The sequence below is a fragment of the Psittacula echo genome, assembly GCF_963264785.1.
Source record: "Psittacula echo genome assembly, chromosome: 16".
Classification (NCBI taxonomy): Eukaryota; Metazoa; Chordata; class Aves; order Psittaciformes; family Psittacidae; genus Psittacula; species Psittacula echo.
In genome coordinates this window covers 2011285-2038910 of record NC_137752.1, presented here as the reverse complement: position 1 = coordinate 2038910, position 27626 = coordinate 2011285, and the positions used below count along the sequence as shown (strand labels likewise).

General features: G+C 40.2%; 1 protein-coding gene across 1 annotated transcript; it reads right to left on the bottom strand.

The window, feature by feature from the left end:
* Positions 1–511: 511 nt before the first annotated feature.
* CNTRL (centriolin) lies at positions 512–27626 on the bottom strand. The gene is made up of 39 exons (XM_080630389.1): positions 27492–27626; positions 26402–26588; positions 26122–26315; positions 24641–24760; positions 23584–23797; positions 23251–23360; positions 22547–22741; positions 19879–20032; positions 19276–19496; positions 18647–18823; positions 17561–17695; positions 16972–17117; positions 16583–16763; positions 15382–15561; positions 14895–15074; positions 14219–14335; positions 13906–14050; positions 13011–13150; positions 12367–12553; positions 11801–12111; positions 11271–11479; positions 10902–11094; positions 10389–10519; positions 10111–10251; positions 9869–9995; positions 9224–9388; positions 8743–8902; positions 7962–8077; positions 6721–6938; positions 6161–6318; positions 5823–5896; positions 5376–5564; positions 4261–4486; positions 3759–3964; positions 3322–3462; positions 2633–2902; positions 2465–2527; positions 1698–1901; positions 512–1196 (listed from the first exon to the last, which is right to left on the bottom strand). The coding sequence occupies exons 1-39, from the start codon at positions 27609–27611 to the stop codon at positions 1098–1100; spliced, it is 6504 nt and encodes a 2167-aa protein (XP_080486515.1). The 5' UTR covers positions 27612–27626; the 3' UTR covers positions 512–1097.

Genomic DNA, 27626 nt, shown 5'->3' with positions numbered 1-27626 from the left:
CAGAGCCCTGTGTTTCACAGCTCCTCCTGCTGCTGCTGCAAGGCTTTATATGTGGTTCTCTTACTACTAACAGAGCAAGCTGCTTGGAACCCTGTGAAACCACTCACCATGGGCATATGCTTCAGAAGTGATGCTGCAAAGCCTCCAGAGAATGAACTGTGACCGAATGCTTACAAATGGGAGCCAGGAGCACAGTTACAGTGGCAGAAAAACCAATTCTGGACAAGTTTCACTTTTCTGCAGTGCTGGGAGCACGTTACTGCTGTTCTAAGAGCCTGTGCTGCAGCTTCAACCCATGGAAACAACAAACCACCACCAGCCACCCTCAGGTAACAGCAAGTGTCAGTCATTGAAGTTTATTTTAAGGAAGCAGTCATTTAAAACATCCATGCATTGGAAAACAGGTGACAACTCTGTCCCTGTTACAAGCTTTGGAAAGGTACCTGCACCAAAATAGATGGTGTTTTGCATACATTTAAAACAGTTTAAAACCCCAACTTATATACATAAAGCTCTGTTATTGACTCATACAAAAACTTCACAGTGGAGAGAGGGCCCTGCAGCCAGCGCTGGCAAACGCCTTTTCACGCCAGGCTTTGCAGAGCAGGGAGGTAGAAGTGTGAAGGTGTCATTCCCAGCTGCGCCCCAGACCCAGCTCCTGCTCTTTTGCTGTAGGGCAGCTCTTGAAGAAAGGGGTTTTTAACTTAAACCATTACACAGGAACACTGGGTACCAGGCTGGTGGCATAACTCACTATAACAGGCTTGGGTGCTGGGCTGTATGCCTGTTAAAACCAGGAAGCACTGCTGAAAGACCAAGGGTGGCAGCAGCCTTCCACTGAAGCTGGTCAGCGGCACAGTGATTTCTCCATGTCCTGTCAGAACTCACCTCTCAGCAGCTCTCACCCGCAGTTGGTGAAAATACACCTCCAAGTGCCCAACCACCATCAACCGTGAGGATCCCAACTGCAGGAATGCCCTCAGGGAAGGGCCAGCGCTGTGTGGGAGCCCACATCTGCCCTGGGGCTGGCACTATTTACTAGCTTCAACCTTCAGGACACTCATGACTGGGTGAAGTTCCCATCTCACCTCTGGGCTTCACTGGGATGCTCCTGGAGAGCAGGAATGTGTTGTCTGTGCCACTGTGGGGAGTCCTGCAGCCCTCCTGGGGCCCTGGGTGAGTCTTGTCAGAGCAGCCTGGAGAAAGCAGCAAGTAAAGAGGAATAAACCAATGTCTTCAATTAGTACAGAGACAATGTTTTAAAATACAGAACAACAAGTAAATGGCTTTAAGCTAACGGAGGGAAGATTGAGATGAGCTCTTAGGCAGAAGCTCTTCCCTGTGAGGGTGCTGAGGCGCTGGCACAGGGTGCCCAGAGAAGCTGTTGCTGCCCCATCCCTGGCAGTGCTCAAGGCCAGGTTGGACACAGGGGCTTGGAGCAAGCTGCTCCAGTGGAAGGTGTCCCTGTCCGTGGCAGGGGTTGGAACTGGATGAGCTTTAAGGTCCCTTCCCACCCAAACATTTATGATTCTATATAGCACTTACTGTTCTCAAACAAGCTGGCTACTGCCAGAGTAAATAAAGGTACAGTACAATCACCCCCACCTTCAGAACGCCCCCACTGTGCCTCTTAAGGTCATGAACATACGGCTGTGATAGACCCCAACCCACAATTCCTGCACAGAGCAGAGCATTACCTGAGGTTTTGTCACTTTCAGAGCATCCTGCGGAGGTCCCAGGCTCGAGCTCTGGGCTGGGAACAGTGAATCTGAAGCAGTGCTGCTGACGAGGTCGTCCAGCGCATCAACCTGCCGCTTCAAGCTGTGAAGGGTGCCCTCGGTTTGCTGCTTCCCTCTGATTAACACTTCCACTTGCTTGGACATGCACTGCCGGAGCCGAGCCTAAAGCAATCATTACTTCTGTTTATTCCCAGGCAGTGCCATTTTCAAGTCTCTATTTAAGAAGGCTGATGACCTTCAAGCCAAGCCCTCAGAAAAGTGGCACTGAGAGTCCCAACCCATACACAGATGGCAGGGGGTTGCAAATTACATAGTTCACCTTCTCCCAAGCGAGAAAGCAGCTCCATTTCCAGAGCCTTTGTCATTAACTGCCCAAAGAGAGAGCAATAAGTATGTTCCAGCTGAACTGGGCCACCCCTTGTACTTAGATTGATTGTGGGTGCTCCCGAACTGTCATTAGCCCCATTGCCAACAGACCACAGCATGATGTAAATGAGGGAATCTTGTTGGAATACTCAACAATCCAATTAACTGTTAATTAAAATTATTCCTCTTGCTACAGCATGCAGGTGCCAGGCTCTCGCTTATTGCTCCCACCCAGAGGCACTCAGTAGCTCATCCGGGAGCCAGAGCTGCTCTGCTGGTGTGGCAGAAGGATCTTCATGTGGGTAATAGGGGGGGACCCAAGGGAGGAGTTAGTGGGACAGGGAGATGGGATGAGCCACCTTCAGCCGATCCTCGTGCTGCTGCAGCTTTTCTCGGAGAGCCTCCCCGCGCCACTGTTCATCCTGTTGGAAACAAAAGCACATTCAGGAATGAGCACAACAGCTCCAGGTACCACACAGCAGCAAGAGCTGCACACGGGCAGCAGATACTTCCTGAAAGTGTTTTACCATTAAGAAGACTTTAGAAAGGTTCAACTTCTCCTCCAGTGAGAAAAGTCTCTTGTTAGCAGCAGCAAACAGAACCTCTGAGGTGTCGGATTCACGCTGCAGACTTCCCTCTGCTTCAGAAGATGCTTCCAAATTGTCCAGTGGTTCTAGAGAAGATGGGCTTGAAGATTTAAACCCTGTCCTGATTTCATCTTCAACCTCCAGTTTAAGTAATGTTGCTGCATTCTCCATTTCTCTTTGTCTGTCTTCCAGGTTTTCTTGAGTCTTCATCTAAACCACGGAACAGCATCACCATTGTGTTTTACAAACACATTTTTAAAGGACTTAGAAACAATTTAGAAAGGCTTTATTAAAGTACAGGCAGTCAGATAACATGCAGTCACCCTTTTATACTCAAGTAAGTATCAAAAGAAGCAACTGTTGGCCCAGGCTGGCACTAACAAGTTGTTAAGTGCCACTGAGTAGCTCTGAACATTGGTAACATTTAGTGGTTTGCATAAGTTATTATTCCAGTTATGCCAAGTTCCTATAACCAAACCTTAATGTAAACAGGAGCAGGAGTCCTAATTCCTGGCTGAAGCCAACTGTGATACAGCAGAGAGGAGGAGATTCAAAACCAGTACAGTATAAACTTGTGTGACAACCAGGCTTTCCCTCAAACCCACCTGTACTCGGCTACTCAGTTATACCTGGGACTGGAGATCCCTGTAGTCCCACTGGATCTGGTCAAGGTCTGTAGTAAGGCACTTGGCTCGCTCCCAGTTACTGTGTGCTATTTGTTCAGCAGTTGCTACATCACTCTGCAAACAGTTGTTTTCATGCTTTTGTTCCTAGGAAAATGCAGAAAGATCTTTTTACTGTGAGCATCCACCAGAGCACCCTGAGGCAGGAGAACCCACAGAACACAACCTGAAGTTAGAAGACAGAAACAGCATTAAATAGGAGTAACCAGAGACATTCTGCAGCACAATCTAGAAACACCAGAGTGTGGTTGCCCCAGGTTCTATCTAGTCATGAAGTTAATGCATCACTTTGTTCCTCCTATGATAAAAACGGGTGTTCTATCAGTTTGCTGTTTAAAAACAACCCGAATCCCCAAACGTTCTCCCCCTCAGCCAGGACTTACCTGCAGTCTTCTTTCAAACTGAATCCTTTGCATTTGCATTGCTTCTTTCAGACTCAAGATTTTCTTCCCTGCCTTTCTCCTCTCTGATGCTACGTGATCTTGGAGATGGTTCAGCTCAGACTTGGAGACTTCCAGTTCTTTCTGCAGAGACTGTATTTCTCTATTTTTTTGTTGTATTTGAAATTCTTTTTCTGCGAGCTGATGTTCTGTAATGATTGTTAAAAACAATCCTCATTAGCAGAGATATTCAGTATCTCGGCATCACATCGGCCATGTCTGAAACACACAATCTGCTGAGCAGTGGTGGTACAAACACTGACACAAGGCAAGAGGGGACACAACATGGCTGGCTTTAGAATTTCAGTTCTCTGAGCAAGTCAAGGATCAGGAGTCAATCCATGTGCTCCATTAGAAACCAAGTGAGATTACACAAAATATCTGTTGGTTTCATTACATTCAGAGCCCCCAGATGGTAACAGTTTACTTGTGCAATGACTCTTACTGCTTTTCCTGACAGTTTCTTCAAGTGCTGCACATCGGGACTCCTCCTTTTCTAGCAGCCCGAGGTTCTCCTCTGCCAGCTGGACTTTTGCTATTGCCTGCTCCAGTTTCAGCTGTTGCTCTGTCAGCTCCTTTTCCAGCAGGATTTTCTGATCCTTCACTTTAGCAGTACATTCTTCCAGCTTTTTCCCTTCACGCTCTGAGTTTTGCTTGAGGCGATGAAGAATCTGCCAAGAAAAACAGCACCTCACTAGTACCAACTCCATGAAAACCGATACCACCACCAAAAGATGTTACAGAAGTAGAAGCAGCTTAAATTGGGAAGCACTGTAGTTGAACATTCCCTCCTGACAAGTTTTATCTGTTTTTCTTGCCTTTCTTATTTATACAGCTCCCTCAGTTATTCTTTTGGTTGATGCTTTGTTGAAACTGCTCTGCCAGCTTCAGTTAATTTTACTGCAGGAATATATGATTAAGCCCAACTTTTCATCTAAGGCTGACGGGCTTTGCACAGAAATACCATAGGAGAGAAAATAAAAGCTTGTAGCCAATAGTGATCCACTCAAAACCGAAAGAAAACTTCAGGATAAAGCAGCCCTGGACTTCTTTCTGTTTAGACTTGGCATTAGGGAACAGAGCTGGAGTTGAACTGGGATTAGTTTCACTTGCAGTCCATTGTTATTATTGTAGGTACTGTCCATAGCCTGCTCGTCTCCCAAGAGAACTCAACAGCATGAGAAGCTCTCTGAACTACATCCAGCTGCTACATCCTGGCTGCTGACAGAAGAGAGTTATAAAGAATCCGTCCTAATCCATCTCCTTGCCAGCAGCCAAGACACAACACTCCAGGGCCTTCACCCTGCCCTTCCTGCACTCCATGGCCACTGCTGACTGCACAGCAGTCTTGGTATCAGTGTGACCCTGCCCAGAAGGAAGACAAGGTCCTTCCTTGGGACACCCTGGTTTTCACTAAAACATGACTGAATGTTGAAGCTTTTTGTTTGCTGCTATTCCTCTGAAAATGAGGCTTCGTGTTTCTTAAAGCACTGCTCTATTATTTGTAAACTGCCTGGTTTTAGAGGTCAGGAGAAAGAGGCAAGTCAGCAGGGTCATTACCACTTCTTGTTTGGCTAGTTCTGCTTCCTTCTCTTCAATCTCCTTCTGGAGCTGCTGCAGTTGGGTCTCCCTCTTTTTGTGTCTCTCTTGGCAATCCTTACGTTTCCTTACATACTGCAGGATATCTTCTTTCAGGGTTGCCTGCTCTCTAAGCAACTCATCCTGATGCCTTGTGTTAGTTTTCAAATCCTGCAATATAAAGACATAAAATTAGATGACAAAACTAGCTGGGATGAGTAACAGCTCTGGTTAAAAGGCTTGCATTGACAGAAAATAACAGACCACCCCTAATCCCAGTGAAGATTACTGTCCATTTAAACCAGCCACTGAAAGAATTAACACAGTAGGACCCACACAGCAGATGTTGCTTATTTGGGGTTTAAGTATCTTCTCCCTCCTTCCTGCACACCAATACACGAAAAGAAGTACATATTCACTAAAACTAACCTGTTCTACTTGTTGAAGCTGTTGCCTGCAGTCAGTTAATTCTCCTTTCAGTGTTTCTAGTTGTTCTGTTTTATCTAGGAAGATATTTGGTGACAGAGATTTCAATCAGCAAAGTGCAATAAATACCCAGCCAGGGAGATCAGCTTGTCTCAGAAAGGAGGAATAAAAAATAAACAGTTTCTAAAAACTCTATCTTTTCAGCATGTTAAATTCTTTCTGCCTGTAGATATCTGAGCATGTTGGATATATTTAATATCATACAGTGTAGTCAAAGTGTGTCTTTTAACCCAGTTTCTCTTAAAATGTATTACAGCTTAAAACCAGAAGTTGATCTTTACCTTGAAGATCCTTCTGTGCAACAGTAATGTCTGCAGTCAGTGATTTTTTCTGTTTGTTCAGCAGATCCACCTCCTGCTGCAGGTTCTTAATATCCGATTCCATTTGTTCTACACTGGACAATGCAGTCCTGCTGCTCTCTTCAGTAGCAGCCAAGTCTCTGTAAAATATGAACACATGCTCTTGGTTTGTTGGAAGCACTTGGTGAGCACTCTAGAAACCAGCTGCCTTTCAGTAGTTCTCTCAGCTCAAGCAGACACTACCTGGTAGTCACAGCAAGACAGCTGTCCTGTTCCAAGTCTCAACATCCTGCTTTTCATAACGCTTCTCACTGCACTGCCATGGCACAACAAATGCTGTTGCATTCATCAGCTCCATGGCTGAGTATTTGCTGTAAGTCTGCTGTAGATATGCTTAAAATAAAACCTCCACAGCATACAAAATGGCACATTCTGTACAATTGGGCACCTCAAAGTTATAGCTTTAACTTTAATTATAACAGACATTCAAGGCACTTCCCATCACTTCTGATCTTTGCAGGCAAAAATATTTCCTCCCCCACCTTCTGGTTTGTGACAGCTTCTTTTCCAAACTGTGACAATCTTCCGCGAGCTTTTCCTTTTCTTTATTCAGAGCCTCAATGCTATTTTGCAGAGTGCGCATTTGAGAAACCAGATGTTCATTTTCCTGACGGTCTTTCTCGAGCAGTTGTTCCTGCCAAGCTACTTCCCCTTGCTGACACTGGAATAATCTCTGCATATTCTCCAGTTTTAACTTCTCCTACAAAAGAAGGCATGGAGAACAACACTTAAGGTCAAGAACTAGAATAAGTTAACAACATCTGTAGCTGCAGCAGTTTAAAACCTTTCATTCACAGAGATCACACATAGGCTTGAGTACCCTCTGTAACTACTGTGTTGTAACGGCTTAAAGTGCCAGATTAATTTCAGTGGATTTATGATGAAGGTTATGGTGAATATGAGCACGAGGACTGGGAGACTGGGGTCCAATTCTTTGTTCAGTCCTCATTTAAACAGCATTTTCTCCCACCCTTAAGAGTAGCATATCCCTTCATGGCAGGGGTTTTGAAAGAATGGCTGCGAGATGCTTAGGCAATGTAGTAAGGTGACCACTGTTAAGTGGAGTAACATTCCCTTCTCTTCCCTGTTCTTCACAGGGAGAGCACAAAGGGAAGAGATAAAGTCATTTAGAAGTAAAAGCAGCAGGTACTATTTGCTTATATAAGCTTATAAACACTCTCTGAACAAGCACATTAGTCCTTCTGAAATTGCACAACTGAGTGAAGAAGGGCTATCCCTAACTCTGAGCTAACAATCCTGTAGCTACTGAGAGCTCTCTTCACCCACTGGTAGCAAAGCTCAGTGTCAGTCTTTTAACCATCAAAAAGAGAAGAGACTAGCTGAGCTAAAATACCTTTTAATGGTAAAGAATATCATCCAGCTGAGTTAATAAACAGTCTTCCATACTTACTCCTTGCAAGCAAGAACACAGATAGAATCCAGATGAAAAGACTCTGGAAGCTAATGCTAAAAAAACAGTATTCATCATTCCACAGCCACAAAAGAGCCTTCTGCCTTTTTGTCCTCTCTCCCTCATATGCACTAAAAAAATCCCAGTATTTTAAAGGGCCTAAGCAGACTTAAGACATTTCTGTGATAAGCTGAAATCAGATTAGAAACTGACTGATTTAGAAGTGTAGGGACTCTGTTACCCAGAACAGAACCACAAAATATGCAGAGCTCTTCTTCCACTGACTAGAACAGCTACACAAGAAATACTTACTTCTAGAACTGCAACCTGAGTCTTTTCTAGCTCATTGACCTTTTGGTCATGTTGTAGTTTCAAACCTTGAAGTTCATTGTTTTCAAGCTCCAGCATTTCCAGAACATGTTTCAGTTCTAGTAAAGGTGAAAGAAATAAGAGATTATTACAAGCACATCAAATGTATTCTATTTGCAAAACAGGCACCAAGGAACCATCAAGGGACACTGTACTGCTATCATCCCTGTCACAACTCTGCATGTTTTCAATTGTTGTGTTAGTCACACCAGGTATTACATCTGATGCTATTCTACCAGTGAGTTGCTGGTAGGTCTCCTGCTTTTCCTATTCCTTAGGGAGTTTGTCTGGGACGGAGCATGTAGTTGATTAACAATAAGAAATTATTCCATTAAAAATACACAAGTTGCACACTGCTGCTGCTCGTACATTCCACAATCCAACAGGATGTAACTGCTTGGAAGGAGATTTCTCCACTTCCCCACACATCCCAGTGTCTAATTCTTCTTCCATGAATGCAGCACTATTAGTTGATGTCTCCTGACCACTGATCAGCCCTGACAATAGATTTGTTCAGGTTTCTCTGGCATGAAAAACTCCCACCCCAAGCACCAAGCAGGATGAGGCTTAAGGAAAGGGCATCTGCCAGCGCTGTGTGAACTATGAGAATCACAGTGGTTTAGAAGGAGCGAGCAACAGAAGACTGCAGTGATGTACAAGCAAAAGCTCAGAGTATTTCTTTCCAATCTGCACAAAATACTATCTAGTAGGGCCAGGGACATACCCATCTTATGCTTGGTAACTTGCCCAAGTACTCCTTGAAGATTTTCTTCCTCATTTCCAATATCCTTTCTTACGAAGGAAAGCTGTGCTCTTTTCTCATTAATCTGCACATCCAGTTCTTCCCTCTCAACATGAAGCTTTTCCAGAAGTAGTTTTATTTCCTGTGGAAACAGATCAGTGTCACAAGGAATGCCATTATTTGCCATTTTAAATGAAGTTTTTCTTTAAAAAGAGGTTTATAAAAATAAAACAGTCTGTCAGCAATATTCTGGTCAATTTAATCCAGAGTTTATAGTTACAGTTCATGTGTAAGCAAACAAAAGATACATAATATTTAGGTTAAAGTCCTGCTCATTCACAATTTACAGTAACCTAGCAAAGGTTTTGATCTACAAGTCTGGAAACTTTATGGGATGTTTTTGATACTTCTTTTGCTGTTCCACAGAGATACAATGAACTGAGAACTCCTTTGGAAAAGTTACCCGTATTTGGCGTAGTTTTTCATTTGCTTCAGTCTCTCCATCTCGAAGAGCTTCTTTGAGGTCACTTTGCTTTTGAGAAATACAGTCCTGAAGGACATGGAGCTCTTCTCTTCTTTGCTTTAACTGTTCCTCCAGAAACAAGAGCTCTTGTTGCTGAGCAGTGATCTACAATGTAGAAGTTGAACAGAAGAAGCATCTGAAGGCTTTTATTTCTGTAGCTACACACATCACAAGAATAACTATGGTGCCCTGTTCCTTGCCAGAGATTTACTTGAATTGCATAATGTGTAAGGATCCCATCAATGAGCTTCATTTGCTAAACCTGTATAATAAAGCCAATACTAAAGACTAAGTTCTGAGCTGGGCAGCACAGTCCTGTACCTCAGAGAGTTAATTTCCTTATTCTGGAATGCAGTAAGGATTGTCACAGAGAACTAACTCTGCAGTAATGGTCATTATGCAGAAATGCCAGTGAGATCAGCAGCACATTTATGAGACAAAACAAGGATAATTCAAATTATCAACATTAAAATAAATGAAATAATTAAATTCTTCAGACAAGGTAGTTCAGAACTTAAGACTCTTCTCAGCTTTCTGTTGCCACAAACAAAACTGACGTCCAGCATTAGTGAAGATGAGCCTTACCTGATCTTTCACTCTTTCCAGTTCAGTTTTCTTGCCCTGAAGAAGGCTTTCTACTTCTGTAAGGATTTGGAGGTGATGTCCTTCGTTACCTTCTGCAACTTGAATATCTCCTTGAAGCTTCTGAAGACTGACAGAATAAAAACATGACTCAGAAGAAACAAAAATTCCTTAGGCAGTAATTTATTAGAGAAGGACGTCTTTATTTTATCTAATACAGTTTATGGTAAATTAAGAATGCTCACCTCTCAGTTAGCATTTCTATCTTCTGGTTTAATGACTGGAACTCAGAGTCTCTTGCAGCCACCATTTTGTTGATTTCCTTCAAAATACTTTCTTGTTCCCTCTTATGCTGTTCTAAATCTCTTGTATCTGCCTGTAATAACCTAAAGAAGCATTTATGCCTTTTTGTATTAACATTTTAACAGCTCTCCCTATCCAAGAGCACCATCTTGATATTTGAAAGCATCTTGTTCTCTTCCTCCCCATTCGACACCAATTCACAAGAGCAGTGTAAGAGTACCTTAATTGCTGATCTGCTTTCACAAGTTTAGTGGCCATTTCCCGAGCCCTTCTCTCCAGCTCCTTTGCCTCAGCTTCAGTACAGGACAAATGCTGTTTGGCATGATTGTACTTCTGCATAGTGTCTTTAGTCTAGAGCAAGAATTGAAGATTATTGAGACAATACACTCCCATCTTATGCTTTCCACATCCATAACTTGCAGGTTAGCCATCTGAAGATGACCTCCTCCTGGCCTGGACATTCCATCTGAGCTTTGTCCCTTTCCATAACAAAGTAGAATCTTTTCTCCTCTCTTGTCCAGAGCAGAAAAGCTTCCTCTTCTTTGGCAAAGACTGAAACCTTCTCTTCTAGCACAGGTTATCCAACAACTTATTTTCATACAGAAGCATTTTAAAAGGCTTCAGATTATCCAAGTGAAAATAAACTGCTTAAACAAACAAAAATCCTCTGCTTAGAACAATCTTAACCCAACATGCAAATTCTTCTGCACTTTAGAGTTACGGTTTTACTTACTTTCCCTTGTGTGCTCTCAAGTTCCACTTCAGCTTCTGAAAGTAGCCTGTCTGCTTCCCTAAGCTCTGCTCGTCGCTTCAGAAGGGTCTTCTCTATACATTCAATTTCATCTGCAATATCTTCATGATGTTTAAGAGTCTTTTCTAACTGCAATTCAGCAATAAGGTTGTCCGTGTACCCTTCAATAAAGTCCCTACAAGGTCAGGAAGAAAGACACGGAATTAAAATACAAGATACCACAGGCATGGTGCCTCGTGGAAGTTCCAATCCATTTACATTAACTGTAAATGAATCAAAATTGACTTTTATTGGGAAAAAAAGGTATTTCCATGTGGCTACTTGAAATGCATTCCAAGGCAATGTTCTTACTTGCGTTTATTATGTTTCTGAGCTGCTTGTTGTAGCTCTGCTACTTCACATTCCAACTCTTCCCTTTCATGCAGAAGTTTCTCAACATTTTGAAGCAATCTTTCCATCTCTTTATTATATTTATGCTCTGCTGCTTCTGACCATTTATCTTTGTATTTGCGAGACTTTAAGTAATACACAGTGTCTTCTAGCCTTGAGACTTCACTCTCCTACATACAGGAGACAGAACAACAAAATTAAGACCTATTTTCTAATTCAGTCCTCAGACACAGGAACGGCTACAGAGAGAATAAAACCAGACTGTTAGCATGGAAGGTAGAGAATTCTCATCAGCAAATTCACTCAGATCCAGAACCTTCCCAGTAGGGACTTTTTTATTATAAACTGGACTAATGTAACTTGCGAAAATGAGGGGTTTGGGTTTTGCATTTCTATTTTTTTTGAGAAAGTGTATGTTAAAAGATGTTCCTCATCTATTTATACATCTGTTGCCTGTGGTTAATCCTGCAGCTCACAACTCTGTATCTTACCAAATCGTGGTGTTCAGGCACATTGCAGTGAAGCACTCCAACAGGAATGAGTGGGACAGTGAAGTTTGGAGGAAGAGGGCCATAAACAACCTGAGCTCCCACAGGAGGTGGGCCATAGATAACAGATCCAGGAGCGACGGAGCCTCCACTTGCTGCTGCAGGAGGAGGGCCATAGACCACCGTTCCCTGAGGTACAGGGGCACCATCTGGAAGGACTGTGTAAATAACTGTACCAGGGGGTGGTACAAAGTGGGGGTCTTTGGGAACACGAGTTTCTTCCTTTCCTTCACTTTCTTCTTTTGCTCTTTTATCTTTTAAAAAAGAAAAAAAAATCAATTTTCCAGTATAATATATTCTTCAAATGCACATTTAAAATTTTAAAAAAATAAATTAAAATAAATTAAAAATTTTAAGAAAGCAATAAATATGCTTGAACTGAATAATCAGTTCAAAAGGTAATAAACATTTATAATTCACACATGCACATAAAAGAATCCATCATGAACTCTGAGCAAATCCACATTTAGTTTGCTCCTAAACATTCTGAGCCATGAGCCTTGACTTACCTTGACCTGAATTTGTTTTGTGCAACCTGCTTCTGAGTGGTGAATAAACCCAACATCCTCCTTGGTTGGGCAAGTCTTCCTTCCTGCAGTGCCTGTCCTCACCACACCCTCTCCTGGGTGGGGATGTGCCACAACAGGGTAAACAAACTCCAGAGTCTTTTGTGCTGTGGGAAGCAGGAGTCGAAGCCTAAAGAAGAAACCAGGATGTGTTAATCTAGAAATGACAAATCATGTGAAATGAACTGTTGTACACTTAAAGCTGATTTTTCAGGAACAGGCTAAACACACTCTGCTTTCTTTCACTTCCAAGCATGACGTTACTTTAAAAGAAAGCACTAAATAGATTTTAACAATATTTCTCTTAAATTCAGACAAATAGTATTTTGCAAGAAATATTTGTCTGTAATGTCCCCTTTCAACTTTAACCTAAGTGAATTTACAGTACTGCATTTTGAATAGTTTGATGTGCACTAGAGCCCTACCAGCACACAGTAATAGGCTTTATCAGGGAACCTTGTGCAGTGTCATTTCAGTATTTCTCTTATATGCCAGACAGTGCTTTTTCTGAACTCTCCTGTATCTATCAGGTTTATAATGGACTTTCTTACATCAAATAGCTTTTCACATCATAGGATTTTTCTGACCTGTGATGATGGCATGTAATACCAGTATCCCCTTCTTTTCAGTGGATCTGCCATGCTGGTGATGTAATCATTCTGGTATGAAAGCACATTCTTGAGTGCTGCAATTTCATCTTGTAAACTGTCAATTTCTTCTTTGTTACCTGTAAATGAATTGCAGTTTTACAGGCATCTAAAGCAAAAATCAAGTCAGAAATACTGCATTCAGCTTTTCCCTCTTTGTTATCCTGTTAATCTGAAGCAATATTTAATTTTGAATTGCCAGGGGAAACAAACCAAACGCTGTTATGAAGTGATGTAGCTACACACTGCCCCTTGCAAGTTTGTCATTTTAAGACTGTAGAAATACAAGTTCATAGACAGGTAACTGATGCTCATCTTTTCCTTACATGCAGATCTCTGACAACATTCTAGAGCAGTATAAACTGAATGCAGAGTTCAGTTAGTGTCTTCTAAATAGCTATAAAAAGCATTGTTAATACAAGCTAATGAAAACTAACACACTGTCATTCCAATTTTCAAACTGAGGAAAAACTTCACTTTATTTCCAAAGGTGACATGGCAAGTCAAGTGGCAAAGCTAGAAACCTGGGAGTGCTCGTGCCACTGCTGGTCCTCCCCTTTCCTCCATTCTTCATATCTGAAGAAGCAAAGACCCACACACTTCACATAACTGTACTTTGCTGTTTGCTTCATATACAGAGAATCCACTGCATCACAGTGATTTAATGACTGCACATATCATGTACACAGGAAGGCATTCTGAACAGTTTGTTCTAGAATAAACTTCCAGAGCTCTCAATATCTGCTCAGATCAAACAGTGAGAAATATAGAGAAGAAAGTGAAGGCCTCTCCATTCATGCTTATCCACAAGAAGTGGAGAGAAAAGAGAGATTACCTGTGCCAATACTATCCAACATCCATCTTAAACGGTCAATTTCTGCTCTTTGTTGCTCCATAGCTTCATTTAATTTATCAATCTCAAACTTCTGAGTCCTTGATGTGACAGTGTTCTCACCAGCTTTCTCCATTTCACGCTGAAACTATTTAAAGTGTAAGTTTAAATCAAAGCAAAGCACTTCAGTTTGAATCAGACTGTGCTAAAGCTTTTTTAAACATGCCCATCCATCCCTACAAAAAATGCTCATTCAGCAAAATGCATGCATTTTATCCTTGTCATATAATACAGAGCAAACATCACTGCAACCTACTTGTTCTTCCTTCTCTTTGAGGAGCTGCTGTAACAATTCTATTTCAGCTTCTGCCCTGGCAAGGTCCTGGGCTGCACAAGCTGCCTCGGCACAGAACTCTTCGGCTTCCTCAATCTCCTGGAATTGAAATATTAGTTTGAGCTTTAGTTTGCAAGAATCCTTCACAAGCTGGCAGGTGTCTCATGCAGCTTTGGGAGAAAAGCTGACTAATAAGAAGCATCAGCACCTGTGTGTTCTGGAATGCCAGAAACTGGCAAAGTATATGTAAAACAATGTTTCTTCTTTAACTTTACAGTATTTCTACAGAGGAGATGTTTGTATGTAGCCAAAAATGGTTCCCAGTTTAAGAACTTGAAGTAGTCCTTCTACAGAACTTCTGTAGTCCTTTCTTTTGCTCTTCTACCTTTATTGTCTTTCAGTTAATAAGATTGATCTTGCCTCTTCTTCAGCTTCTTCCACACAGTGAGAATGCCTGTCCATACACAATTTACTCAGGTGTTCATTTACTATGTTTCAAGATGAGACACTGTTGAAAGCAAGAGCTCCTGTGCAGCAAGACAATTCAGACCAAAGTCCTGAAGCTCAATTTAGAAGACAACACCAGGACTGCTCCCATTATGATGGCATTAGAAAGCACTTCTCACATACAAGCAATTAATAATCAGTGTTGACTTACCTCAGCTCGCTCCTGATTAATTCTGAGCACAGTCCCATGAAGAGCCTTTAGCTGATTTTTAGCACTGGAGAGCTCTGTGGCTGCCAGTTTATCTGAAGTGATTATCGCTCTCTTCAATTCCTTCAGTTCCTTATCCAGACTGACAAACTGCATTTGTGCCCTAGCATCTTCTAGCTTTTTCTGAAACCAGGTAAACAAAAGGATTCGTAAGTTTTAAGTAAAAAGCAGCATGGAAGAAAAGCTTTCTATTGGGATGACATTTCACCACCACGTATCCCATTTTGTACTATATGCATATAAGTAACAGAAAAAAACCCCTAAAGTATGGACAACCAGTAACATTTAAGGAAAAGAAAGCTTTTATATTTAACCTCTGTGTTCCTTCCTGTATTTGATCTTAGAAAGCAAAATAATTCAGAAGGTTTTGAATCCTTTTTATCCTGAGCAGTCAGACACGGTGCATGGACTTGTCCTTATTCATTCCTACCCTTTTCTCCAGATCTTCCAGTTGAGCAAGAATAGTCTCTTTCTCTTCATCTGCCTCTTGGAGCTGTTGATCCGCAAGGCCCTGAATTTCTTCCATGCTCTTTATTTTTTCCTGCAAATGTTGAATTTCATTCTCTAACTGATGGACCTTGTTCTTATTCTGCCTGTTTTCAGCTTTAACCTACAAATGAAATAAGTTAGAATGGGTAGCCAGAAAGATTTCTTTCTCTTCTCCTATCAAAAGCCACCCTATTTTAATGATTTAAAGAAACAACTTTGGGAAATGCAGTTACCAGCATACTTTGTACCAAAAGAGAAAGGAAAAAGAAGTGCTTTGCCACTGTAACAATTACATTTTAAAAGTGCCCAAGTTATTTTGGTAGTGGTAGGTATAGAGATGTTTCAAGAAGGTTAATGGCTGTATCTTTCTACTTATAATTAAACGCTCTGTTGCCTCTGAAATGTATCACAGAGTCTAAATTCTAATTAATCAAATAATTAGGCAAAAATCATTAAGACTATTAATAAAACATAAAAATCAGACTCAGCTGTTACATCAGCACCAAAAAGGGGGTCTCTCCTTGTATCATACAGCTACAATTAGAGACTGCTCATGCAAGTTTTAGTGTACATTCAACCCTTCTCCACACAACATTTTTGCAAGCTTTATGTAATAAATGTCAACCAGAGGTTGCAAAGGAGCATGTGTCCTGTCAAATAACCTGATTTAGAACAGTCCTAAATATAAGCAAGCATTTTAGGGTTTTTTTGTTTTAAAAGAACTTGAAGACTCTGGTGATGCTTATGAAAAGCAAGCAGGAACAGGCAATGCATTTCACTAACCAGAATTTCACAGTACACACAGCATGGAAGTGGTCAATTATTTGTTCTCCCTCTTCAGAAGCTTTTGTCTGCTTATACATTTTCTTTATAATTAAAATTTCTATGTGATATACAGTTGTGCACAACAGGAAAATCAAAACTCTATTAATGGTTAGTGTTCCTGTTTTGCAATCATCAGTAGCAGCATCCTGCTCTGATGTGAGTTGTCAGATTTGTTTCTGACAAGTAAAATTATACTTCTCTGAAAGAAGGAGGGTAGCAAAGCTTCATCTGTGCCAAACTTGATCCTTCAGCTGCAAGTTACATTTTTTAGACAAAGCTGAAACTGTCTTATTCTGCTTTGTTGTTTTGACACGTACCTGTCTGTATTTCTGCTGTACTTCTTCCAGTTTTTCCTGCCGAGATGCCATCTCCTCCTGCAGTTCTCTCTGTCTAGCCCATGCTTTCTCTTTTTCCCTCTGAGCATCAGCAAGGATGTAATTAAATTTGTTCTGCAGATTTGCAAGGCTTTTCCCTAAAACATCAGATGAATTCTGACATCTGAAAGAGAAACAATCCAAGTTCCAGGACAGAAAATAGCAATTTTAAACTGTGATACCAGATACTGAAATAACGAAGCCTACTACAATAGTGCAAGTTTAAGACATCCAATGTACATTAACTCAGGTGCAGCACCGCCGCTAATCAGGCTTGTGCTCCACTTTCACATGCACAAATCTAACACTGTTTATACTTTTATTTTACTCACTTAATCTCTCCATCTCCTGTCTGAAGTTTTTGCTTGAGTTCATTTATACGAGCTAAGACCTCCTCAGGATGAATCAAGTTTGCAACCTCATGGTTGAGCTGATTCTGAACATCTTCAAGCTGTTGTTTCAGGAGATTATTGTCTCCCTGAAAAAAAGACAAAATATTGGTTTCAGTGTGACCTGAACCAATACAAACAACAAACAAGAACACAAACAGAGGCAATAAATTCTGCCTTAGGTATTGGTTCAGTTTTTTAGCTCTTCATCCAAGTAGTTTTCTTACTGACATGGACTGGATGAAGCTTGTGGGAAATTAAGATACATATAACAATTAGTCAATCCCTCTGCAATATAACTGAGCAGCTCTGAAATGATTTCAAAGGTCAATCTAAATATCCAAAATAGATAAAAGACTATGGTGTAGGGTCTTTGGACAAGAAAATTAAAATCAGGAAAGTTATAAATACTACTCAAGATGGTAAACAAAATTCATACAGAACCCTTTAAAATCCTTATCCCTTTCCCCTTGGGGGAGTAGGGAGTCATACTGTGTATCAGGTAACCTTTTAAAGGCAACAAATACTTCACCTGCAATTGTTTGAACTGAGAAAGGAGCTTATAATTTTGCTGTTCCTTTTCCTCTGCTAGTTGTGCTTTGGTCAGAGCATTGTCCAACGCTTGCCTTTCTTTTTCAAGTTCAGCTTGCAGGGCTGACAGTTCCATCTACAAACACAGAAAACCTGCAGATTAATATCCCCACTCATAACCCAACCTGTCACCCAAGTAAACAGCTCTATTTCTTAAAACAATATGAACAACAACCCTAAAAAAAGAAATCAACAAAACCCCAACCATCCCAAATTAGCCCATCACCGTATATACATTATAGATGCGTTTCCTAAAAATCATCATCATGGCTGGTACTGCAAATCTTAATCCATACCTAAGCATGAGCACGTCCTACCTACCAGGTAACTGACAGATTCACATTTATGAGTGTTCTATAGAAACCTTCCAAGTTTTATCTGAAACCTGGGGACAGAACACCACACTTCATTGTTTTGCATTTTGCATTTTGATTTCTGGCTGCAGTCTGGAACGTGCAGTTGGAATACATCTTGCAAGAAAATTATCTCATTGATTTCTGACAAATGGAAACTGAAGCAGGGTAGTAGTTATTGTACATCATCATACATGAAACCAAATTAAGATCTCCAACAGCAAGATAAATGTGACTATATAAATTAAAGCATATGTTGGTCTTCCCCAGCAGAAAGCTGTTACTTTATAATACATTACAAAATAAAAAGATCTGCTATAAAACTCAATTTCTACTACAAAGAGCAAAGGCAAACTGTCTTTCACCTGTTCCTTTCACAGGATTACTTTAGAGTCACTTCTCTGATGTAGGCAGAGTTATCTCTTTCCAAAACACTGAGGACTATTATTTTCCTTTTAACTATGGTGAATATTCTCTACACCCAAATGACCCGTATCTTACTTCCATGCAAAGCTATAAATCCTAGCAAACTGATATTACCTTCCATCTGGGGGCATACCTAAACCAGCAATTACTTGCAAGTCCACACTAGAGATGTGATATGGAGGAAGGTTTGGTTGTCTCTTACCCTGGAGCAGATCATCCCTCTGGCAGCACAAGAGTTCTGTTCTTACCTGGCTACGTTGTTTCAGTCTTTCATATTCTTCTTTTTGCTGTTTGGCTTCAGCGTCTCTATCTCTTAGCTGCGCTTCCAGTTCAGCCTCATAGGCACTGATGTCCCCTTGTGCCTCTCTAAGCGACTCATTTATTTCCTGCTGCTCTCTGAGTCCACTCTCTAGCATTGCAATTTCCTGGAATGTTACATTCATTTTAGAAGTACAAACACAGGAGAGGCAGGATTTCTTAAAGAGTACATTGCCTCGTGAACTCATCATCAATGTGACAGCAGATAGATCAAAATAGACACAGTAACCCTCATCTCTGAACATTAAAACTTAAAGCTAGGTGGCACCACAACATACAAAGGTCAGGTCAATGACATGGCTGTGACAGACATGCTGTGTCTAACATCTGTGCTGAAGTTAAATAAAAAGCGTAGCTTAAAGCAATACACATTTGTCCCTGTATTAAGGTTTACATAAAACTCACCAGGATGCTAAGACAGCTCTTTAAATTTCCATATCAAAACCTTATTGTGTCCAAGAACTGTGCTTTCCTATTTGCAATTTGGTAATTTGCTTCTTTCTTTCAGGTTTATTCCCAGGTAACTGAATTTGGGAAGAAATACAACATTAAGCCTTACTTTTCTCATATTTTCTGCATCCATGGCAACTATTTCCAGGTTGTTTCTTTCCTCCTCTAGATCTGCCAATCTTTCTAGCAAAGATTCTTTATCCTTCTGCAACTCCTTACATTCATCATTGGCCTGTTTCGCCTGAGACTTAACACTTTCCAGGTACTCCTGTAATCCAACGATAATACTTTCTAAATCCCTTTTCAGCGCTTCATTTGTTGCTATTTGACCTGCAGAAATGGAAAACAAATGTGAGACACTTAAGAAACCACACTTATTTACAAAACAAACAAAACCCCCTTTATTCCTCTTAAGATATTATTATTACATATTGCAGTAGACAAGTAAATAACTGGAACTCAACAGGAACAAAATGCCTGTATTTAAAGCTTTAAACTGCAAACTGCCTTCCCCAAACATGTACAAATGAACATATTAAAAAGTAAACATTCACATAAAGTCTCCTTTTAGATCAGTTAAGAATAGTTTTTCAACTCTTTCCTACACATTCTGTATTTCATTTAAACAAAGATAAACAAAACTGAATCCTCAGTTCAATCCTCATGTTATCCTAACTACCAGAAATACTGTCAGGCAAAAAGAAAAACCAACCATCAGTGAGCTGCTGCTCCAAGTCCTTGATTTCCTCGGTTTCTTTTGCAATCCTAGAGAGTATTTCATCCAAGCGACTCTCAAGCTGTTGATAATGTTTGTTCATTACATCAAACTGCTGTTCTTTACTTGCTTTTTGAGCTTTCAGGTGAGCCTGGAAATTAACAGTTGGAAAGGTAAAGCAGAACAACACCAATACAGATTTAAAGTGTTAAATCAGTATTTAATCTCAGTTCTGCAATGTCTTATTACTAGTAGTAAAAGTCACAAGTGCAGCTTATGTTGTGGTGTTTGGGGTTGGGTTTTCTGGTTTTGTTATTTTTCCTTGTTACTGCCCCACACAGAATCCCAGATAGGCAATCTCTGAATAACAGCATTGTTACCAGACTCTCCCTTGCCCAGGCATGAAGAATAAAGCCTGCATTTATAAACTGTTACTCATGGCTACTATCTTTCTTCCTGCCTTTACTTTTTGTTATAACCATTTCCTCTTTCAGTCAAGAGCAAACATGATTTCCTCCAGAAGCTTTAATCCCGTCATCCTGCATTGCCTTCACAGCAGATGATGCTTCAGAACATGTCAGGTCACCCCCCGAAGGAAAATACTCTGAACAACCAGTAAGTCAGGCCAAGTTTACAACTAAGATTTACTCAAAGCGGGGGGTGGGGTGGGGTTGTGGGTTCTGTTTTGTTTTGGTCTTTTGTTTTTGGTCTTGTTTTGCGGGTGTGTGGTTGTTGTGTTTTAATATTTCTGGGAAATACACCATAGCCACAGCTCACGCAGGCTTTGGTCAGGACTTTGCGCATTTAGTATGAATTCAAGTGACTGTTTTAGCTGTATACAAAAGCTGGTTATGCACACAACACAGTGAGTGCTGTTTGTCACTGCTATGAAATCACTCACAAACGACAAATGCCAGGAAATGTGGAAAATACAGAATTAAGCTGTCATGACAAACAGCACCTTTTTCTTACACCTCAAAAAATAAATTGAGCTAGCAGTAGAAATGTTAAATAGAAGTTGTCAGAATAAAATCACTTATAAATTTGCTTCTCAAAGAGAAGTAATGGCTAAAACATCACTTTCTGCACTTTGAGCATATTAAACCGGAAGTTATTTCAAACATTCACATCGATACAATTCAACTTGCCGCCCTGTTAAAGACAAACTACCGTTCCGCTTTCAAAAGTGAAATTCCACAAGGAAAACCCAAGCAGAGCGCTGCTGCTGAGTCATTTTGCTGCAGCTGCCGCATGTCACAAGAGTGCTGGTTAGAAAACCCCAATCACTTACAGCTTTGCCTTTGTCTTTTCTTCTTTCGAGACCATTTGCAAAACGCCCCACCCCTGATCTCGAAGTCATTTGAATGGAGAAGCGGTATCTTCAGCGCGGAAAGCGATTAAACGGGGTCTCCCATGCGCTCCGAAAGCTCCCGAGGCAGCCCGCCCGTGGCGAGGTTCCCCGCGGGTGCGGAGGGGCCGCGGCTCCGCTCCCCGCTCCGCGGGCGGTTGGCCCCGGTCTGCGCTTCCTGTGTTGTGATTTGAAGCGAGGGGCGGCCTGCGGGAAGGGCTGTGCCGGTTCCTGCGGGATCCGTCCCGCAGCCTCCAGAACGAGCAGCCCGGTATGTGCGTTAAATACGCATGTATGCATTTTGTAAAGTGTTTGCTCTGCTGAAAACGGCATCAAAATTCTTTCTTTGCATACTTCAATGCATCAAGCTGGCCTGAAAAGTTGTCATTTAAAAAAAATAGCTTTTTAAAGCACTATCTAAAAACTAATCCCATTTCATTCAATTTAAAGTTTCTCTGTTTGATGTACCCATACACAGTTAACTCGGAAATCTTCAGTCTTGCTTCCCTGCAGATCCAAAACATGAGAACTACTAGTGTTCTTAGTGCATCATCCAGCTTTGCCCCAAACCTGTAACATGTCCCCTGAGCCCTTGCTGAGTTGATCAGTACTGACAGGACTGTGACAGCACCAAAAAGGCAATATAAGGCTTTCCAGAATTAGAACTATTTTTTGAAAATTGATTCTACTTTCAGGATGCTGGACTCTAGTGTAAAGCCAAAACTGCTGCTGCCTTCAGCTGTCTGCATCTCACTGGCTGGAACATTAGTATCAGCTCTCCTCGCTTCCGTCAGGTCAGCTGCATCAGCCACTCCAGATGTTTTTTCTAGGCTGAGCTCCTGCAAACAGACTTGTGGGGCACTGCAACAGCTCTCTGACAAAGCAGGACGTCAGCTATAACCCTTCAGCAGTTACACTGAACTTTATAAATCTTTAAGGCCAGATTCTACAAAAAGATGCATTAAGGATTTCTTACATAGAAACTGTCTCCACAGATCCGCAGAACATGTTTTTAAGAGCATAAAGATCTAGTTCTTAATGTGCTGTAAGCAACTGCACTCAAAATGAGCTGCCCAAGTGTTTCACTGAAGTTGTTTTGGTTTTTTTTTTGTTTGGTTTTTATTTATTTTCTTTTGAAATGGAAGGAGTTGTTTTTCAAACAATAACAGCTAAAAAAATTGGTAAATAGCAAAATAATATATAATTCATTAAATAAACACAACAAATGAACGTTAATCTGTTAAAGCAGTCTTTACCGCCTTTCTCGGTACATGAATACATGCAGTACATAAAAAAAAAGATACCTGTTTTACTTACATGTCTTGGATCTTCAGAATTTAGAGAAGCAAGAGAACTCTGCAAGTCTTCGAGCTCCTTCTCTTTTTTCCCTATTTCTCTCTTTTGTTTCTCCAATTGCTTTTCCAGCTCTAAAGCTTCCTTGCGTAGCTGATGCAGGATTCGTATCTTTTCACTCAGTTGCTGTTCAAGACCTTCCTTGTTGGCCTGTAATGTCTTGAGGTAGCATGAGGAGGTTGGAGGTTTAATTGGATACATACAGCTGATCAGGAATACTTTTAAGAGTTAAATCAGACTGATGGTTTAGCCCAACAGGTTGCCTAAAAATGATCTATTCATTGTTTTGAATCTTCTTTCGTAGAATCATAGAACACCAGACTGGTTTGGGTAGGATGGGACCTTAAAGCTCATGCAGTTCCAACCCCCTGCAACAGGCAGGGACACCTTCCACTAGAGCAGGCTGCTCCAAGCCTCGTCCAACCTGGCCTTGAACAGTGCCAGGGATGGGGCAGCCACAGCTTCTTTAGATGCAGTTAACTGCACTACAACTCTGACAGCTTATTTATAAAGAAGCTATCGAAACCCCTTAAGATTTTCCTGATGCGTGACAAATGGATTTACATATATATAATGGCCCTTATAAAAAAGAATGGGAGAAAACCAGTTCTATTTTCTCCATCAATACTGCTTTCCCTTGCTATTCACATAGCAATTTCTTTACATACCTTTTTCTGAGCCAGAGCATCCTCCAGTTGTTGCAGCTCCCCTGTTACTTTCAAAACTTGTTGCTCTGCACTTCCTATTGCATTTTGCAGTTCTTCTAATCTTCTTTGTGCTGCAGACAAAAAATAAACAACCAAAACTCACAACCCCAAAAATACATTATAATATTCTGTACAGTACTGATACACATTTTCTGTTAAAACATTAATCAGATGTTTAGAAATTACAGCACTTGTGGCCTTTGACACCTTATTGCTGTTCTTCTGTCAAACATGTCAAGCATTTAATCGGTGAAATAAGCTACACTGGATAACATATTTCAATTAAGATTTTACCTGAATCAATCTTTTTTTCTTTACCCTCTAGTAGTTCATCTAGAGTTTGAAGCTGGGGTTTCCTACAGAAGTCCTCTTCATCTGGCTGTATTTTTCCGGTCTCCAGCTGCTGAGCTTTGTGAGCAATGTAGCCTTCTCTTATAAACATATTCCTTTTATACCTGGCCTTACCAATGTATGGGCTTTCACCAGGTACATTATCAAGTTCTACATCCTGCAATGTATGAAGCAGTACATCTTTTATCTCACAGGTATGGCTGCAGTCAACTTTCAATGATTAAGAGACTTAAATGATATTGCAAGGAAAACCAATTTTAAATTAGAATAATTAGAAGAAAACAGACTGCAACTGACTTGTTTGGCCTTTAAAATTCTTGTCATTTTATAATAGAATTAAAACCACACAACCCCAGTTTGTGTATGACCAGATTGTTGCACATGGGTAATGCAAGTGGACATTTAACTGGAGGAACTTACTCCTTAATATTTTAGACTTAATAGTAATATAGATTATGCTTAGTCCATTACATTGTTGCACTTAAAGTTTATTCAAACAGAACTTTAAAAACTCATTCATAGTTAATGATTACTGATCTTTACATTCCTTGTGCAGACTCTGAGATCTCTACATTTTTTTGCAAGTATGAAAGAGGTTAGCTCTACTAGGAGAAAAAACCAACAGAGAAAGAACAGGAAATCTAATACCATCCAATTAAAAAACATTCTGGCTTGTGGAATTTCTCCAAGTGAAAGGATATCCACAATTAAGTCAGAAGAAAGGACTATCACTTTTTGTTAATAACAAGAATGAAATGATTGTTCACTGACTCTTACTTGGCTAAAATACATGCGTATGTATACTAATATTCAATACATTGAATATGACTCAGATTCAGTTTAGTTCAAATCTTATAACATACACTTTAAAAATTATTTTATTTCATGACTCTTAATAAAGCAGCCTGTTAGAATTACAAAAATATTAATTTTTCTGTTCTCCCAGCTGAAAATCAAGCAGAACAGCCATGAAAAACATCCATCATTTTTAAATTATTACCTCTGATGGAAAATAATTTAACGGCTCAAATTTTGCATCAATCTTATAAAACGCCAGCTCCTGCTCCAGCTCATACTGCTTCTGGCAAGCTCGGGTGAGCTCCACTGTCTTCTGCTTTAACTATAAACCAGCAAACAAGGTAAGTTGCATTCAAGTGTCATCATCACATACATTTCAATTCAGTAGAGAGCAGCAAAAACATGAACTTTGAATCAAAGCGCGCATCAAAAAAGTTAAAATGATGTATTTTGGATCAAGAATATCACAAGGTGCAACTTTATTACAAATCACAATTTGATGACTAAGAGTACACAAGAACCCCACAATTAACATAACACAAGTGATCACATGAAAGGCCTTTTAAGTTTACATGCATCAAAGGTTTGAAGGCAAATTTGTCATTAACTTAGGATAAAAAATAATTTGGGTACAATCCCTTAGCTAAATCTATAACAAATAATTAATGTATTTACTGCTACTAATGAGCAGCAAGAACTATTAACACTCCTTAAGTGTACAGAGGCTTTGCTGCTTAGGTTTTGAGTTTCTTTTTTTTAAATAAAAGGTCCATCATGTGATTTCTTTTTAAATTAATTTTTCACTCTGAATACCTGAGGAAGAACATGCAGCAAAACTCCAACAGACAGGGGAAAGCAGGACTAATGGAGGATAAGAAATAGAACAGAATGGAATAAAGGAAAGGATTAAAGAAAAATTTTAGAAGACTATATATATCGTGCAAAAATGATCTGTGCATCCAAAAACCACAGTGAATATAAAGTCTCACTGGAACACTTAATGCAAATGTTCCTACTTCACTAAACATGCAAATAAACCTAGAAATAACATAACCATGCAACCCAGGAGCACAGCAGGGCTACCTTAGCGAGGAATAAAGGCTCTGTGGAAAGGGAACTGTGACAAACCAATACACCAGCTAAAGGAAGAAAGAAGTAGGCAAAGTTTGTCATTCAAAAGGATATGAGTGGTTAAGTTGTGAAATATTTGCTGCTAAATCTAACTATACCGAAAACTATGTTATAGAAATAGGCTTTTGGTTAGCGTGAATGTTCACAGAAGAAGAGCTATAGAAGAATTAGCTATAGAGATTCTGAAGGACTAAATTTTAGAGGACAAGTCTAACATTGAAGAGAAAAGCCATATATTAAATTCCCATCAGATTATTCACAACCGAACACTCTCAAGGCAATAGGAGTTCTCTTGCATTTTATAGCTACCAATGAAAGACACTTCTCAGACACAAGTTTTTAGGATGATGTGAATAAAGTACAAGTAAACTAATGGACATTACTCAACATAATAATCAAGGGGTATTACTGACATACAATGGGTATGCACACCTTGTTTTGTCTCTCAATTTTAAACCCAAATCTCCAGCCATTTGAATTCTCACATTGAGAACTTGGTTTCTGACAACAAAACCGTTCCAAATATTTAGTTAGTACAAGTCATTATCTTACCAATTCATTTTTGGTGCCCAGGTCCCTTTGTAGGTCTTCATAGCTTTGTTTCTGTTGCAAAGTCTTTTCTTTTAATGATTTGTTGACCTGATCTTGGTGGTGGAGCTGCTCAAGAATTCTGGACTGGTTACGTTTAAGGTTCTCCATCTCCTTCACTGTGTTTTCCAACTCTACTTCTAATTTTTCTATCTCTTCTGAAAAAAACATAGAAACATTTAAATAGAAAATCTTTTCCTTCTAAACTTAAATTGTGTCATTCACTTTAGTTCTGACATATTACCTAAATTAAACCTCTCTAGAGCTTCCTGCCTGTCATGATTTGTCACTGGCTGTCCATCCAAGTTTTCCAGTGCTCGCAAATGGAATATGGTGTACAAGCAGTAGTGAGGCAGACTTACAACTGGATTATCAGCAAGAAATAGAGAGGTGAGATCTTGCAGAGGCTTCAGTTTAGCTATATCATGGAGCTAAATCAAAGACAAATGGAACAATGATTAGACATCCTGCCAAGAAAAATTAAACCCCCATTAGTGAATTTTTGATGATACAGAATGTTTGATGTTAGGTCCATGCCAAAGATTACACTTAATGCTAAAGCATAATCTCCAAAAACCTACCAAAATGCATAGCACCACGAGTAAGGTAACTTCCTAAAGTAAAATACCACTAGAAAGAGGGCAGATTTCATCAAGCTTGACCTTGGAAATTGTAAGCTAACAAGGCCTGTGGATATATACAACCTTCCACTCCCCCAGACTTATTCACAAGAAAAGGGTTATTTTATCACGAGAAGTACCCGAAGCTGGTTCATCTCTCCCCCTCCTCAGTAGCATGATTCCTCCAGGAATTGTATGAAGTGACTTCCCTTCATAGACATCCTTTTGTAGCTACAAACACAGAAGTTAACCTAGATGACAGAAGTTAACCTAGATGACAGAAGTTAACCTAGATGACAGAAGTTAACCTAGATGACAGAAGTTAACCTAGATGACAGAAGTTAACCTAGATGACAGAACTAAATCTAGTCATGTCCTAAATACAAAATATAAGCAAATAGATTATTTCCAGGTCTCCATATAATTAATTTACCATAAGAGACACCACCAATAATATGGAAAAGCCTTCAAATTTTCACCAAGCTTTCAAACATTTTCCTGAACAACGTTATACAAGTTTATGCCTTGAATATCTGGCACAAAAGGAGTGTTTCTGATAAGCAATTTTGCTGGGCTCACAACAGCTGTATTTCACTATAGACTTTATGGAAAGACACTCAGCAATTATTCAAAGTAAATCAGTCGATGTAAATATACCAGTTCACTTCATGAAACACATCTGAACAATTATTGTTCCTAACTACGAGCACTTACTGATGATACTTTATTCTGTTTCAAATTGAGGATGCGCAGGGATCTCAGTTTCTTCCCTACCCACACAGGAATATGCTCAATCTCATTCCCTGCAAGGTTCAGCTTTTGTAGATTCTGCATGTGTTCTATACCTTC

Coding starts and splice junctions, on each gene's coding strand:
- CNTRL (XM_080630389.1), bottom strand. CDS start 27,611: ATGCAGAATCTACAAAAGCTGAACCTTGCAGGGAATGAGATTGAGCAT. Junction 26,589..27,491: donor AACAGAATAAAGTATCATCA/GTAAGTGCTCGT, acceptor TCTTTGATTTAG/CTCCATGATATAGCTAAACT. Junction 8,903..9,223: donor AAAAACTACGCCAAATACGG/GTAACTTTTCCA, acceptor CTGTTTCCACAG/GAAATAAAACTACTTCTGGA.